The following is a 16,258-nucleotide window of genomic DNA, read 5'->3' on the forward strand; positions in this document are numbered from 1 at the left end:
TTGTTCGTGATTGTTTATTTGCATAAATGTGTGGCCCACTTATGTTTGTGGGTGTTTCCCACCTATAGTCCCTCTGCGACGCTGTCATGCAATGCAGTGAGACACCCGGGTGACTTTAGGACCCAGTGAGAGACACCCAGGGGGCGCGGCAATATTTTTAATCTGACCACAGAACCTGTTAGCTTACTCTTGCTTCCTCTAAGACAGTTCACACGTTCCCTCACAATAGTTCCTTGATGTGACAGTTGCAATAGAGAAGTGCTCTGTGCAGCAGCAAACAGAAGCGCCACGGCCCCTGAACCCAAGCCTCGGCGACCCTAATCCATGACCCCTGGATGAGGACCTTGGTGTCCTGACATGACAGGTGTGAGAGGTGCCCTATCTCAGGCAGTGTACAGCCAGCCATGGAGCAGCAGGCCAGGATACTGAGGAGCCTCCTGCCCCAGCTGGAGAGACAGGAGGCTGTGGACGAGCAGGCACCGAATGGCATTGCCGGGGAGTTTGCGGTGAGTCAACAGTTATGTTCCTCTTGTTGAAGTACTGTTGTGAGTAGTATAGACGAAGCCTCCACATAGTAGACTTATTTATTCCGTGGCTTTCATTATCACATCACCAGAAGCCGTGTTATATTGTTTACTCTGAATGAATTGACAGTAAGTACCGTGAGAGGGAAAGTTCATAGTTTTCCAGGCTTCCAAAATGTCACAAAAGAAGTCATGTTCAGGGAAGTAATACGCTGCGATAGTAACGCCACATTTGTGCTTCCTCTTTGTCGCTGAAGGCTCATGAACAAGGAAGACCCATAGGCAAATGCATTATAACACTCAACAACTAACAAAAGATTATTCAGTTGGTCATATCATTGGTTCATTTATCAGTCTTGTGTACATTCACACAGAAGCACATATGTACACACAAAAAAATAACCTCCTCTTCAGAAGTCTTGACACCCAGGATGACATCATCTGTGGGCTGCTGCCATGGTGATGAGTGACATGCCAGTGCCTGAGGACAGCACCGTGTGCTTCACATGCTGCTCCCACCCCGACCACTCCAGAGGAAGGGGTCTATTGCATCACTTCCTCTAAGAACAAAAAGCACTCTGTGGTGTCGGCAGCGCAGATGGTCTGCGAGGCCTTTAACAGACTGTTTGGAACTGGCCTCCGAACAAAAAGAGCAGTGTCTCAACAAATCCTGTAAAGCACAGACGTGCCATGTCTTTAATTTGAGCGTCAGACCTTCTGCACAGTAAATTCCGGATGGAAATCATCTCAGTTTGTGAGCAAACGTGCCAGTTTCTAGTAAAGTGAGTCATAGATTCTGGTCACCCGATGTTGAATCACATCAAAATTGACCATGTGCGATTGGTCACATGTAATCTGCTTGCCATTTGCCTCCTCTTTTTCCTGACTCTGCTGTAAGACTGAACAACTATGAAAGTACTGCAAAAAAAGGCAAAGAATTCTGAATTTTAATAACACAAATGCGCCACCACTATTTGTGTCACAGCAGTAAGGTGGTGAGATGTCTGTAAAGCATTGTACACAAGGCAACAATATGAAACTAGCATTACCTCCTTACAGTTGTGTACCTCCGGCAACCAGTCAAGTTGCAGTTTACATCCATGTCTGTCCAAAATGTCATCACTTCATCATTTTATCCTATGAGACATTTGTGTAAAATTGTCATAATTAGCATATGAATTCTTGATTAATGGCCAAAAACGTGTTTTGTGAGGTCACAGTGACCTTTGACCACCAACATCTAATCAATTAATTCTTGAGTCCAAGTTGACATTTGTGCCAAATTTGAAGGAATTCGCTCAAGGCATTCCTAAGGTATCACAAGAATGGGACGGACGTAAGGTCACAGTGACCTTGACCTTTGACCACTAAAATCTAATCAGTTCATCCTGGAGTACAAGTGGCTGTTTGTGCCAAATTTGAAGAAATTCCCTCCAGGAGTTCATGAGATATCGTGTTTACGAGAATGGATGGGACGGACGGACGGACAACCCGAAAACATGATGCTTCTGGCCACGGGCTGTCGCCAGCGCGGAGGCATAAAAAAAGATATATACATTTTTCAATACAAAACATTAATTTACTAATTGGCCCAGATATATTTACACTCATATTACTAATAATAATAATTAAAAAAAGCACTCAACAGCGTGGCGCACCCTATTTTTCCCTGATAATGCGACACTGTGAGCAACAAATCTGTGTTTAAATCAACAGGAGGAGAGTTAGTAACGTTAGCTGTTAGCAGCCGTTAGCAGCACAGTCCTGATTGGTTAAATAGCGGAGCTATTAACATTAAGGGAGGTGCCATTGAGTTACAATTATGAGGCGTTCATGGTCTGCTCAGCAAAATGACAATTGGGTGAAGGTAAATTACAACTTTATCATGATGTGTTCAAATGTAATCTCGTAAAATTAAGTTTGTGGCGAGAAACTTGAATAAATCAATTTCTTTGTAGGAGATGTTTTCACATCAATATAAAATAGATATTAGAGAGAATTATGACCCGTTTAACTTCATAACCACTTATCAAGATTTTTTAAAATCAAAGCAAATATTGAAATAATCATAATCATTTGAATTGTGTGTTTTTATGCAAATAAACACTATAGATGACAATAACAAAGTACAGTACTGTGTACAGTAACCTCCCTTCCCCCAAAAATAGGGCGATAGATCGCAAATTAATCACAGATTTTTATCTGTTCAAAATGCACCTAAAAGGGAGATTTGTCAAGTATTTAATACTCTTATCAACATGGGAGTGGGCAAATATGCTGCTTTATGCAAATGTATGTTTATATTTATTATTGGAAATCAATTAACAACACAAAACAATGACAGATATTGTCCAGGTACTGCATTTAGCATAAAAAATATGCTCAAATCATAACATGGCAAACTGCAGCCCAACAGGCAACAACAGCTGTCAATGTGTCAGTGTGCTAACTTGACTATGACTTGCCCCAAACTGCATGTGATTATCATAAAGTGGGCATGTCTGTAAAGGGGAGACTCGTGGGCACCCCCAGAACCCATTTACATTCACATATCTGGAGGTCAGAGGTCAAGGGACTCCTTTGAAAATGGACATGCCAGATTTTCATCGTCAAAATGTAGCGCAAGTTTGGAGCGTTATTTAGCCTCCAACAAGCTAGTATGACATGGTTGGTACCAACAGATTCCTAGGGTCCATAGGGTTTCTAGTTTCATATGATGCCAGTATCTTCACTCTAGCTTTAAAACTGAGCCCGCTACAACCTAAAAATCGCAAGTTGTTATTATCGCATTAGCTTTGACAACCCTAGTTATTATGAAACTTGGTTTTGCTAATCAGGAGTTGGGTTAACCTAATTTAGGTGTGTTTACTGGACCCTTGACTATATCCATGCATACAATACCTCAATATAAGCCAAAGCATGTTACAGTACATGTTACAACATTATATTCCATTAAAGAAACAGTTTTCTCCCATTTGCACCTGTCATGTTTTGTCAATGAGCACCACCTCAGCTTTTGACTGTGACTATTATTTCTGCTGAATTCTATTTCATGACGTTGTGAAATAGAACAGACTCCAAACTACATGCAAAGAAAACAAGGTATTAAGTTCATAATGCTGCAGACATGTTTAGAATGCTAGGCAATCTTAATACAGCAGAAATCTAATAGTCAACTAGATAGATCATTAAGTTTCATAAAGTCAGCATTTTAACCACCACAGGCACATTTTTAAACTTCATTCATCAGCAATGTAGAATTGGGCTGGAAAGCGTTTCCCTTCATGTGCTATACCGTGAGAAAAAAGTCCTCTGACATTCACATACGACTTCAAGGAATTATGACTACAATGAACTACATGTAGTTGAATGTACAGTAGTAGGATTCAGTTTCTTTCCTGTTTTTCAGAGGTTGAAAAGCCTGTCAACCAAGTACCGCACTGACAAGACCTACCCCACCAAGACAGCAGAGAAGCAGGAGAACATCAAGAAGAACCGATACAAAGACATTGTTCCCTGTAAGCTTTGCTCAAGGCACATTTGTGCAAATTGCGGTTTGCCATTTATACTTAATATACAAAATCTGTATCACTGCATTTCAGATAAGATATGACGAGGACACTATGACTTTTTAAACCTCCGTATATTTAATCCTCTGACACATTAATGACGAAACTAAATGTAGATGGATCAAAGAATCATAGGCTTACAGTACTATGGGTTGCATGACATTTAGATGCAAATACATTAAACACTGATGCAAATTATGTCCGTAAATTAATTAATGTTGATGTGTATGGCGACCTGAAATTAAGAAAATGTTATAAATAATTATGTTATGACTCCTGAGTTGTGCGACATTGATATTCTAACTACATATTCCTCTCCTTTTAGTTGACCACACCAGAGTAAAGCTCACTCTCACCACAGCTAAAAATGACTCGGAATACATCAACGCCAGTTTCATCAAGGTAAATTAAAGGTGCTCTATACCAGTGGTTCCCATTTTCCTTGAAGCCCCTTGAAGCCTTCTTTTGTGTGCGTCAAGTGGGAGAGCAAATAGGTTTTTGACTGCAGTGAAAGGCTAAACGCCAACAAATATGGATTGAAGCAGAATATTTCTTTAGATTTTGCTACTAAGTAGTAAAATATATATCTTGGTGAGTGTGTTATTATGATTTTAGTTATACATGAGCAAAACTAATTTTGACAACCTCAGAGCAGACAAATCCTGGCGCACCCCCTGAGATCTTTGGTGTCCTGTAAGGGGGGCCTGGAGCCCAGGTTGGGAACCACTGCTGTATACGATATAAAGAGCATTAATATAGCAAATAACTAATTGTTTTGTAAAGATATAGAGGAGTAATGTCTACCTAAGTAGAGAATGAAGTTGCTCTTCCTGTGTTGCAATCAGAGCTTCTCTGTGCTTTGTTGACATTGCAGCTGTCTGTGCATGCCTTTCAGTGCATGTTCATGCATGTGAGCGTGCCCCACTGGGTAGCTCACGGCAGCCGCAATGCACTGTGCTCATACAACGGTTACAGCTGATAAAGGGCCTTTCACACAGAACACGATAAAAACAACACTGCGCTCTGAAACACATTAATACCAATGGTGCTGCTCACCAGGGACGTGCGCTGAACCTAGCAGCAAGCGCAGCTCAAACCGCGTTCTGTGTGAAAGGTTCATAGCGCCAATCTGACCAACGGCGCCGTTGCAGAAGCGTAGCACCCACCCTCGAGTTCCCCCACCAGTCAAACTAGTCATGTTGAAAACAGTCAAACCAACACCAAACACCGCCCATTGGCCTGAGCGGATTGGGCCGTTTGGGGTTTTGTCATGTCTTTGCTTTTTCTGGCCGGACTTGGTGTATCTGCACCATTAGTGCTGTTAGCAGTTAGCTGCGAGCCACCGGCTCAGGCGTCGCCATGTTGAGAGCCGTGCGGAGGCAATAGAAATGCTCCCAATCTGGTATTTAGCACATTTAACAGTGTCCTTGTAGAGGAGAATCATTTATATTCCTGTAAATTGCATTTTCAGCATATGTACATATACTGTAGGTAACTAATTTGTGCAGATGTTACTAACATCCTGTGACTCTTGACTATAAGCTGTGTTTTGTCTCCAGGGAGCGTCAGGTTCAAGGGCCTACATTGCTACTCAGGGTCCTCTGCCTCACACAGTACTGGACTTCTTGAGGATGCTTTGGGAGTACAATGTAAAGGTATGACCCGCCTTTCACATGGACACAACAAGCTGTTTTTTAACACATAATGTTGCTCTCAAAACTATTAGGTAAGATGATCAAAGGAGCTCTGACCTTGCTTACATGAACTGCCCTTTTGAACTCCTTGAATCTAGATCATAGTGATGGCCTGTCGAGAATTTGAGATGGGAAAGGTAACACCATTTTCTACATTTCCAATTTTTTCCTCAACAGACAAACTGTGTTCCATTGCTTGTAAATCATCTTTACTTCTGCATGCTGTGTGTCAGTTTACCGTCAGCTTGCTGTGGTTTTATAAACCACTACTCTAGGTCACTGCTTGTGTTGGTTTGATGTGTAGGTGTGAAATGTAAAATGTGCCTCTGTATATTTTTTTTTGTTTGTAGAAAAAGTGTGAACGCTACTGGCCACAGAAACAAGAGCCGCCATTTGTTTGTGACCCTTTTACAGTTTACTGTGTGAGTATTTTTATTCTTGCACTTCCTCAATGGTGGGTTCCAGTAGTTGAACTGTTCTATAACATATGCTGACAATATAATCTCACACTATCTTCACACAACATCTGTTTCATGCAACACTTGGTTCTGCTAATATTAATACAATACAGAAGAAACTCACATTATTAAACAGCAATAACTAGTACTCACCTTAAAGATGCACTGTTGGCTTTTCTTTTTACAGGATTCTGAGGAAAACAAAGGAGATTATCTGACAAGGACGTTAAGGGTGACTTATCGCAACGTAAGTAGTGTTTATATTGTACCCTGACTGTGAGAATAACTGACCGCTAATTCTCCTGAGACAAGCAAAAGATTATCAGCTGACATTGTTGTTAGTTGCTACAAAGACTAGAGGCAGTCACAAAATGAATGTGGTCATATTTTACATTTTTGAGACTACTAAAATCATTTGTTAATCTTTAGCTTTCACAATGATACAGTAGCAAAAAGCAAGGTAAATGTTTTATTCTCTGGAAAGAGGCTTGTATTGTTATTGTCTACAATGCTTTTATTTTTTCTAGTGTAGCCGAACTTTGAAACAGCTGCACTATTACAACTGGCCAGATCATGGCGTACCGGACTCCATCCCTCCCATTCTGGACATGTTGCATGAGATGCGTTCCTATGAACCCAATGATGACCTCCCCTTTTGCATCCACTGCAGGTCAGGCTTCCCTATGGAACTCTATTTAATTCTCCTTGAGAAAAGCAATCTTTACCATTAGATGTATATACAGACGTAGGCAAAGTTGTTGGTAACGTTCCGTTAAAGAGAGAAAAACCCACAATGGTCACTGAAATAACTTGAAACTGACAAAAGTAATAATAAATAAAAATTCACTGAAAATTAACTAATGAAAATCAGATATTGTTTTTGAATTATGGTTCAGCAGAATCATTTAAAAAAACAAACTAATGAAACTGGCCTAGACAAAAATGATGGTAACATTAACTTAATATTTTGTTGCACAACCTTTTGAGGCAATCACTGCAATCAAGTGATTTCTGTAACTCTCAATGAGACTTCTGCACCTGTTGACAGGTATGTTGGCCCACTCCTCGTGAGCAAACTGCTCCAGCTGTCTCAGGTTTGAAGGGTGCCTTCTCCAGACAGCATGTTTCAGCTCCTTCCACAGATGTTCAATAGGATTTAGATCCGGGCTCATAGAAGGCCACTTCAGAATAGTCCAATGTTTTGTTCTTAGCCATTCTTGGGTGTTTTTAGCTGTGTTTTGGGTCATTATCCTGTTTGAGGACCCATGGCCTGCAACTGAGACCAAGCTTTCTGACACTGGGCAGCACATTTCGCTCCAGAATGCCTTGATAGTCTTGAGATTTCATTGCACCCTGCACAGATTCAAGACACCCTGTGCCAGATGCAACAAAGCAGCCCCATAACATAACCGAGCCTCCTCCATGTTTCACATTAGGTACAGTGTTCTTTACTTTGGATGCTTCATCTCTTCGTCTGTGAACATAGAGCTGATGTGACTTGCCAAAAAGCTCCAGTTTTGTCTCATCTGTCCAAAGGACATTCTCCCAGAAGCTTTGTGGCTTGTCAATATGCATTTTGGAAAATTCCAGTCTCGCTTTTTTATGATTTGGTGTCCTCCTCGGTTGTCTTCCATTAAGTCCACTTTGGCTCAAACAGTGACGGATGGTGCGATCTGACACTGATGTACCTTGACCTTGGAGTTCACCTCTAATCTCTTTGGAAGTTGTTCTAGGCTCTTTGGTTACCATTCGTATTATCCGTCTCTTCAATATGTCATCAATTTTCCCCTTGCGGCCACGTCCATGGAGGTTGGTTACAGTCCCATGGACCTTAAACTTCTGAATAATATGTGCAGCTGTAGTCACAGGAACGTCAAGCTGCTTGGAGATGGTCTTATAGCCTTTACCTTTAACATGAAGGTCTATAATGTTCTTTCTGATCTCCTGAGACAACTCTCTCCTTAGCTTTCTGTGGTCCGTGTTCAGTGTGGTACACACCATGACACCAAACAGCACAGTGACTACTTTTCACCCTTTAAATAGGCAGACTGACTGATTACAAGTTTGAAGACACCTGTGATGCTAATTACAGGACACACCTTAGTTTAACATGTCCCTATGGTCAAATTATTTTCAATCTTTTCTAGGGCTACCATCATTTTTGTCTAGGCCAGTTTCATCAGTTTGTTTTTTAAAATGATTCTGTTGAACCACAATTCAAAAGCAACAGCTGATTTTCATTAGTTAATTTTCAGTAAATTTTTATTTATTATTACTTTTGTCAGTTTCAAGTTATTTCAGTGACCATTGTGGGGTTTTCTCTCTTTAACGGAACGTTACCAACAACTTTGCCTACGTCTGTATATATTCTACCAACAATGTGTTGGATTTTGCAGTCAAATTAGATGGGAATAACTCTCTCTAGACCCTCAACCCCCCACACCACGGGTCCAGTGCAACCACACTGACTGCACTGTCTATATTTACACCCCTGCTATAAGGTGTTCCACAGGGCTCAATACTTGGGCCTCTATTCTCACATGCTCCCACTGGGCCAAATTATAAAACAACACAATATGACACAAAATGTACGACAGACAATGGTGTTCATTCACAACTCCAACAGGCTACGTTGTTTGACTGCTTAAAGAGTTTTGCAACTTGGATGACTAACGACTATCTGAAATTAAATAAGGACCAAAGAGAGATTATAGTTATTGGGGCTGAATCAAAGAAAGACAGAACTTTACAGGTTCAGATGCAAAAAGCTTGGTATCATTAGTATCATGATGACTTAACTTTAAGAAAGCACTCCGTGTCACTAAGTTTACACTACTTTCAAATTAAGAAATATAGCAAAAGCAATTTCTGATGCAAAGACATTGATTCACACTTTGGCCCTCTCTCACCTTGACACGTCATAGCAGGGTAAACACAGGTGTAATTGATGAAATGAATTATGGTCCCGTTCTATTTAGTGTGTCACAGCCATTTCAGTGAGCCAGCATACACAATACCAGAGGCCTGGCCCATCTAAATGGAACTGGGCCATAATTAATGTTATTAATTACACCTGTGTTTACCCTGCTATGTCAAAATGGCTGCTGTGCTCTTTTAACTGGACTAAAGGACTAACTGAGCAAAGGGCTGCCGGTCTGAAGCAAACCCAGGCCAAGTACTCAGCCTACATGGGGCGCACGCTCTACCAGGTGAGCTGTAGGTCGCCCCAGCTGTTAAAAGACAGCACCTCACAACCATGTTAGCATCTTTCCCTGGCTCCCTGTCTCCTTTACAAAGCCCTGAATGGTTTAGCACCTCCATACTTACTTGACTGTTTCTGCCTCTACACTCCTTTACATAATTCATATTTAATATACTTCTGTAAATAAAAAAAAAAAACATTTCCAGACTTAAGAGAAGTTTATAATGACTATTATCACTATTATTGACAGGGTTTATTTTATTGCAGGCAAGCAGTGATCACACTGAAGGATCACACTTTTGGGGCCTGACTGAGTAGTTACTATGGGAACATATTGTCTGTGGGCAGCATGTATATGTCCTCTACTTTAGGCCTTAGAGGTTAGGCACCCCCTCCCTTTTCTTTGAGACAGGAAGTGTGCGTAGGCGGGTAGCCAACGAGCCACTAGGTTTTTCTAAGTGTATGTGGGGGCATCATTTCCCCTCAGCGTTTCCAGCACTTACACTTTGGCTGATTTAAAACCCACATCTACTTTTTACCGAAACGTACAAATTAAGGAAATATTCCGTTTCTGTGAATCAGTGCAAACAGAGCTATTAGATATTTTTGTGGTGTGCACAAATTTACATGAAGTTGCTATAGGGGGGATATTGGATGGTTCGCTGGAAGATAGGTGTAGCTTAGTCATGGAATCGGCTACTTGAAAGGAAGAAAGGTGTGCCATCTCAACAATATAGAAAATGAGTTTCATCTTCTTTGCTGGTGTCCTTTGATTGGAAACTATAACTATGCAATATTTTTTTAGCAGGATTAAAATCAGAAATTGATTTTGCAAATACGGATGATACACATAGATTGAGCTGGCTGTTCCAGAAATGTGTTATTTTTTGTTTTGATGACTATTTAACTAACTTTGCTGTGTACTATGGATATAAATACTGTAGAAAAATGCATTATGAAAGCATGCCACAGTATGAAAGCATGCCACACCATGACGTGCCCACACCTCTTCGAGGATGATGTGTCAGAGATGGAATGTTGAGTCAGTGGCAGATCCAACCTACACAGCAGGAAATCAGCCCACCTCTGAGTTGTATTACTTATTAGACAGCTGTCAAAGACCTTTCACTACAAAATGGGATTTTGTTCCTCAACACTCACAGGAAAAATGACATTCATATTGTACAATCCAACCCTACCACTAACTGCCGCCTCATTGAGTTGAATCAACTTCTGTCTGACACAGTGGCACAGGTTTGTTGATGACATTGATTACTGTATAGAGCACAATCTTGTGCGATTTTGTGAATGAGCAAATTCTATATTTTTCTACAAATTACTTCTTATACCCATACAGTATAATATCAGGTTTTGAGTCAAATCTTTGATTTATCGAAGAAGTCCACTGAGATGAGCCTTTTTAAAGGGGACACATCATGCTCACATTATAAGCTTCATACTGGGTTTCTGTTAGAACATGTTTACATGCTTTAATCTTCAAAAAACACATTATTTTTCTAATACTGTTTGCCTCAATATACCTGTATTCACCCTCTGTCTGAAATGCTCCATTTTAATGCCAGTCTCTTTAAGCCCCTCCTCCCAAAAAAGCCAAGAGGATTGGCTTGCGAGAAAAATATGGTGCACCTTTGCAAAGGTAGTTCTCAAGCCGTGGGTGGATATCATAGACTGTATAGATTGACGAGAAGTCACCACTTCCTCCCACTGTACAAAAGTGAAGCCAAAATATCCTGGATACAGGAGAAGCCATCTTGAGATTTTGACGTCATTTGGAGCCAGAGTCTGCAAAAATAATGATCAGGGTGTGCTGGTGCCGCGTTATCGAGGCCCCGCCCACACAACCGCCCGAGCCAATCAGGAGGTGAGCACGGCCACTGCTTGTTAGCGTGAGCCACCTAGCTGCTACATTATGACCATGGTAGTCGTTTGGCTAGAAAGACACAAAAACTTACTATAATATCTCTATGACTACATTTACGATCAAATTGACAAATATTCTTTGACACAGACTCGTGACAGATATGGAAAGTTAAAGTTACATCTTTCTCGTACAATTCCAAATTCAACTACTTCACTCAGAGCAGCTGTCAATCACAGCTGTCAATCATGTCTAGCCCCCTTTTTATAGCATCAAATAACTAATTAAAACCAAACCTTTAAGAAAAGTTAACACATTTACATACATCAGTGTGATGAGAACTACTTAAAATGACAGAAACCATCTTCTGGAAAAATTGATTTGACGTGTTCTTTGACTTTTTAGTTTGGCCCATGTTCCATCCGGGGCGATCAAGATGTTTTGGCTTCACTTTTGGAGGGCTGTCATGTCGTCCATCTTTATATACAGTCTATGGTAGAGATACTCAGATGGGGGCGGTGTATTCTAATGAGCCTGCATGTGACATAGGAATGGGAGCCAAATCTGATTGGCTTGTTGAATCATGTGTTTCTGATCTAGGCAGCCCACAAAAAAATGACTGGGTTGTCTTATTTCACAGTTTGTGGGTTGGTGGGTCTCCAGATAACCCAAACACACTGAAAAAGTGATGATATGTCCCCTTTAAGATGGTTGAATTAGGAGTTAGAAATGACAATCAGCGTTTGCTTAAGCCTGCTTAGTACTGAAGGGGAGCGGTTTGGACAGTGCAGTACAATGAGTACCAGAAATACTAACGACTAATAATTGTTTAAAATGTGACTTTTTGCTGCTGTGATTGTAGTGCTGGCTGCGGTAGAACAGGAGTCCTGTGTGTCATTGATTATACCTGGAACCTCCTGAAGAAACAGGTGAGATTTTCCTGCAATTACACGAAACCTTCTGCACATTATCCATGTAAAGCCAGATTATTCTAACAGGAAAGATTCAAGCTGTATTGTGCTGTTTGTGTGCTTGTTTTTAGATGATCACTCTGGATTTCAATATCTATGACTTAGTTCAAAACATGAGAACCCAGAGGCACTCCATCGTTCAAACCAAGGTAGTTGCTGTTTTTTTTTTAACAAAGCATCACAAATCTTCCAACAAGCAGAACCACATTTCAGGAAACTCTTCATGCTTCCTTCTATCAAAGATCTTTTGATGATTCGTGTTTTCGTGCATCATGCTCCAGGGCTGTGTCACCTAACAGAGCAGGTTTTTGTTGTGTAACCTCAGGAACAATATGAGCTAGTGTACAGAACCATCAAGTTGCTGTTTGAGAGATATCTGCAGTCCGTGGATGCACAGAGCCGCAGAAATGAGGTGAGCGACCGGGAAACCTCCCTTGTGAATGAGCCAGAGTACATAAGAATACAGTGGAAATCTATAATACATGCTTCACCAATGCCTACTGACAAGCACAACCATCACAATCAGCAACAACAGCTGTGGTAGGCTTGTGGTTTCAGTAACAATCATATAGAATGCAGTCACGTCTGAGTGGAAAATCATCAAATTTGCAGACAAATGAACTATGAAGGGTGTGTCAAAAAGGCTACTGCTTTACTTGAAGTGAAACAGAGGAAGTTAGTGATATGTTCAACTGTAAGCTCCTCGGTATTTACAAGGGCTGCCAATCGATTAAAATATTTAATCGCGATTAATCACATGATTGTCCATAGTTAAATGTGATTGATCGAAAATGAATCACACATTTTTTTTATGTGTCGAAAATGTACCTTAAAGGGAGATTTGTCAAGTATTTAATACTCTTATCAACATGGGAGTGGAAAAATATGCTGCTTTATGTAAATGTACAGTATGTATATATTTATCATTGGAAATCAATTAACAACACAAAACAATGACAGATATTGTCCAGAAACCCTCACAGGTACTGCATTCAGCATAAAACATATGCTCAAATCATAACATGGCAAACTGCAGCCCAACAGGCAACAACAGCTGTCCATATTCATTAACATATCTTAAGGTCAGAGGTCAGGGGACCCCTTTGATTGTAAGTTTGGGGAATTATTTAGCCACCTTCCCGACAAGCTAGTATGACATGGTTGCATTAAATGTTGTGTTAAAGAAATTAGTGGCGTTAAAACGAATTTGCGTTATCGCGCTAACTTTGACAGCCCTAATCATTTATTTAGATACTGTATAATATCGCACACACCATGATAATAAACGCACATATTTGCCGAGCATGAATGCATTTACATGCACATTTTCTTCATTTATCAAAAGCTGTTGTGGCTCACACTCCCCTGTTGAATTGGCCAGGTGACGACAGTCCCGTCCGCCATCACGCCTGACACTGAAAGCGAGCTCTCTGACCTGAGGGAGGAGTCGGATTTGCAGCCACAATTCCAGCACCTGCTCGATGAGGAGAGGGATGTTCTGCTTCAGTTCCACACTCCCTTGCCTTCAGAAAATCCCATTACCTCGAGAGCCAAGGATGTGCAGAGGGACCAGGAGCAATGGTTCCTACTCCAGACCCTTCCTGAGTCCAGCCAGGCCTCACAGGAGGGACCCAGGACCTCCATCACACTGGTGCACACCAACCAGAGAGCCCCTCCAGTAGAGGGAAGGATACAGGAGAGCGACGACGTGCCGTCACTGAACCCTCCGCCTTCACCGGCTGTGGCAGCAGCCATTTGTCTGATGGTGGAAGACCCCTACTTTGACACCCCAATGAGCTCCCCATCATCAGAGGAGGCACCGATGGACTCTACCATAGACGGAAAACAATGGCCAGCTAGTCCCATCTTCAGCATGCCCTCATTGTGTCTGAATGACCACACTCTGGAGCTCAACTCAGGTAGCTGGTCATATTTGTGCACATGCTAGTCCAGAGTACAGAAACTACAGGGTCGTAGAATTTCATTTTGTAGATAGTTGCATTAACTGATGTGCATTTTGTAGGAACTGAGGAGGTACCTCCTCCCCTACCTCAACGAACCCCTGAATCCTATGTGATGGCGGTGGATGCAGGTTGGTGTTCTCAGTGTAGATAGAAAGTCTGGAACATAAAACATTAGTTTCTATGAGCATATTCCTCACTTTCTTACGTTTGTTGTATTAATTCCTATTTCACAGTTTCTGATCGTCCAATTGTGCTGTATACATTGAACTAAGCACATATGGCTTTCCTGTTATATTAAAGGGATAGTTCAGGTGTTTTGAAGTGGAAGTATTACCTACAGTAGATGACGGTCGGCACGCCCCCAGTTTAAAGAAGCAGATAGGAGTTACATTGAGCAAGCAAAGCAATGTACTGCAAAACGTATTTTAACCACCTAAAAGAAAGGCTTACCTGAAAAAAACGATATCAGTTTAAGGTTACCCATATTTAGAATATTTTTACGACTTTATCTTGCCATCAGACAGCCCTTTCTGACAGGGAACTCAACTGAAAGGGAAATCACAATCATTATCTATGCTCTCTTTTTAAAGCCACCAGAATCAGTTGACAAAAACAGTATAGATAAGTTTCACTTTCAGTTCAGGTCCCCGTCGGAAAATATTCTAAATACCATCATCTACTGTAGGTTATAAACTGACCTCTTACAATCCCACTTCAAAACATCCAAATGATCCCTTTAATCTTGCTATGTGCTAATGTGTCCTGGACTTTAGAGGATAGACATGTTATATAACATGGTGTGATTTTTGTCTTTCAGAGCACCCAGATCCCTGTGAAAGGTTAATGGTTATCATTCCACCCAATGCTGCTGCTGAGGCAGTCAGGGAGTTGGGAGGTGAGAAAAGTAAGTGAAAAATATCTGAATCTCTTAAATATCTTTTATAGCACACTCAATTATGCTTTTCTTTCAGTGCCACATCTCTGAAGATGGTTGATACCATTATCTTTTCAATGTACATTTTAATGTCTGCAAGTGTAACTTTGGTATTTTTCAACCTGGACCTTATTTTCCATGCTTGTGTGTCTAAGGGACTAATGGGGAAAATGATTTATTAAATTGGTCCAGTATTGAGGGAGTGCACTGAAACCGGCAGCCGCGAAATGAGCTGCAAATTTGGCAATATTTCTGATTTAACCCCAATGCTATAAGGGAACCATACTGTTGATGAGGCGGTCACCGTGCGGAGGACAGAGCGGTCGCAGCCATTGTGCGCAACACGGCGGCGCCTGGTGAAAATCTGACCAAACTCTGACCGGCTGGCACTCACGTTTCCACCATGGATGTATTCCATTTTTCCACCGTTGTCTTCCCACAACTCGTCACCTCACCAGATTTCAGAGCGAGACTTCTCTTTGAGTCCTTGACTCTTTCCATAATGTCAGAAACTTATAATAACAATCAGAGCCTGTCATGGCAAAAACAAGCACTTTTAGTCAGAGGTGGAAAGAATACTAGAATATTGTACTCAAGTAAAAGTACTTGTGTAAAAAATGTACTTAGGTAAAAGTAAAAAGTAGGTCAATTAAAATGTATTTGGAGTAAATGTTACTGCGTAACATTTTAAAAGGGGGAGGAGGGGGAATGATGATATATGATAGCTTACTAATGTTAAATTAACATCTTTAGGCTACGAAATAGATTGTATTAAATGTCATCTTAAGCTACACTAGTCAGACAACATCAGCAACAAGACCCCTTATGTCCAACCAAGAGATAGCACTATGCAGTCTGTGCGTACTACTGATTATCAATTACAGAACTATACAACCGTCCTCCTCTGTGGAGCCTCACAGGAATTGACCTGCGACAAAACTCAGACAATTAAACAAAAATGATCAACAATAACTAAAACTAACTATGGATACCACGGCGCCTGAAACAGAGTAAATGTAATTTGTTAATTCCACCACTGCTTTTAGTGTAAATGACGGTGCCA

The 16,258-nt window shown here is 41.0% G+C and overlaps 1 protein-coding gene and 1 long non-coding RNA gene across 3 annotated transcripts in view; one reads left to right on the top strand and one right to left on the bottom strand.

Annotated features, from left to right (window-relative positions):
- The window catches only part of ptpn22 (protein tyrosine phosphatase non-receptor type 22), a 24,633-nt gene continuing 8,375 nt past the window's right edge, over positions 1-16,258 (top strand). The window contains exons 1-14 of one of the 2 annotated variants that reach the window (XM_037771394.1): positions 1-506; positions 3,934-4,042; positions 4,419-4,495; positions 5,653-5,748; positions 5,886-5,924; positions 6,138-6,209; positions 6,433-6,492; positions 6,773-6,915; positions 12,189-12,255; positions 12,369-12,446; positions 12,623-12,709; positions 13,679-14,216; positions 14,321-14,389; positions 15,079-15,165. In XM_037771394.1, the coding sequence (XP_037627322.1) occupies positions 405-506; positions 3,934-4,042; positions 4,419-4,495; positions 5,653-5,748; positions 5,886-5,924; positions 6,138-6,209; positions 6,433-6,492; positions 6,773-6,915; positions 12,189-12,255; positions 12,369-12,446; positions 12,623-12,709; positions 13,679-14,216; positions 14,321-14,389; positions 15,079-15,165 (1,624 nt within the window). In that variant the 5' untranslated portion in view covers positions 1-404. The remainder of the gene's footprint in view (positions 507-3,933; positions 4,043-4,418; positions 4,496-5,652; positions 5,749-5,885; positions 5,925-6,137; positions 6,210-6,432; positions 6,493-6,772; positions 6,916-12,188; positions 12,256-12,368; positions 12,447-12,622; positions 12,710-13,678; positions 14,217-14,320; positions 14,390-15,078; positions 15,166-16,258) is intronic. The other variant, XM_037771393.1, reaches the window with a different exon arrangement.
- Positions 4,401-16,258, bottom strand: part of LOC119489231 — a 23,760-nt gene continuing 11,902 nt past the window's right edge. The window contains exon 4 of the long non-coding RNA XR_005207133.1: positions 4,401-4,411. This is a non-coding gene — a long non-coding RNA (uncharacterized LOC119489231). The remainder of the gene's footprint in view (positions 4,412-16,258) is intronic.

This window comes from Sebastes umbrosus, chromosome 6, assembly GCF_015220745.1.
Source record: "Sebastes umbrosus isolate fSebUmb1 chromosome 6, fSebUmb1.pri, whole genome shotgun sequence".
Classification (NCBI taxonomy): Eukaryota; Metazoa; Chordata; class Actinopteri; order Perciformes; family Sebastidae; genus Sebastes; species Sebastes umbrosus.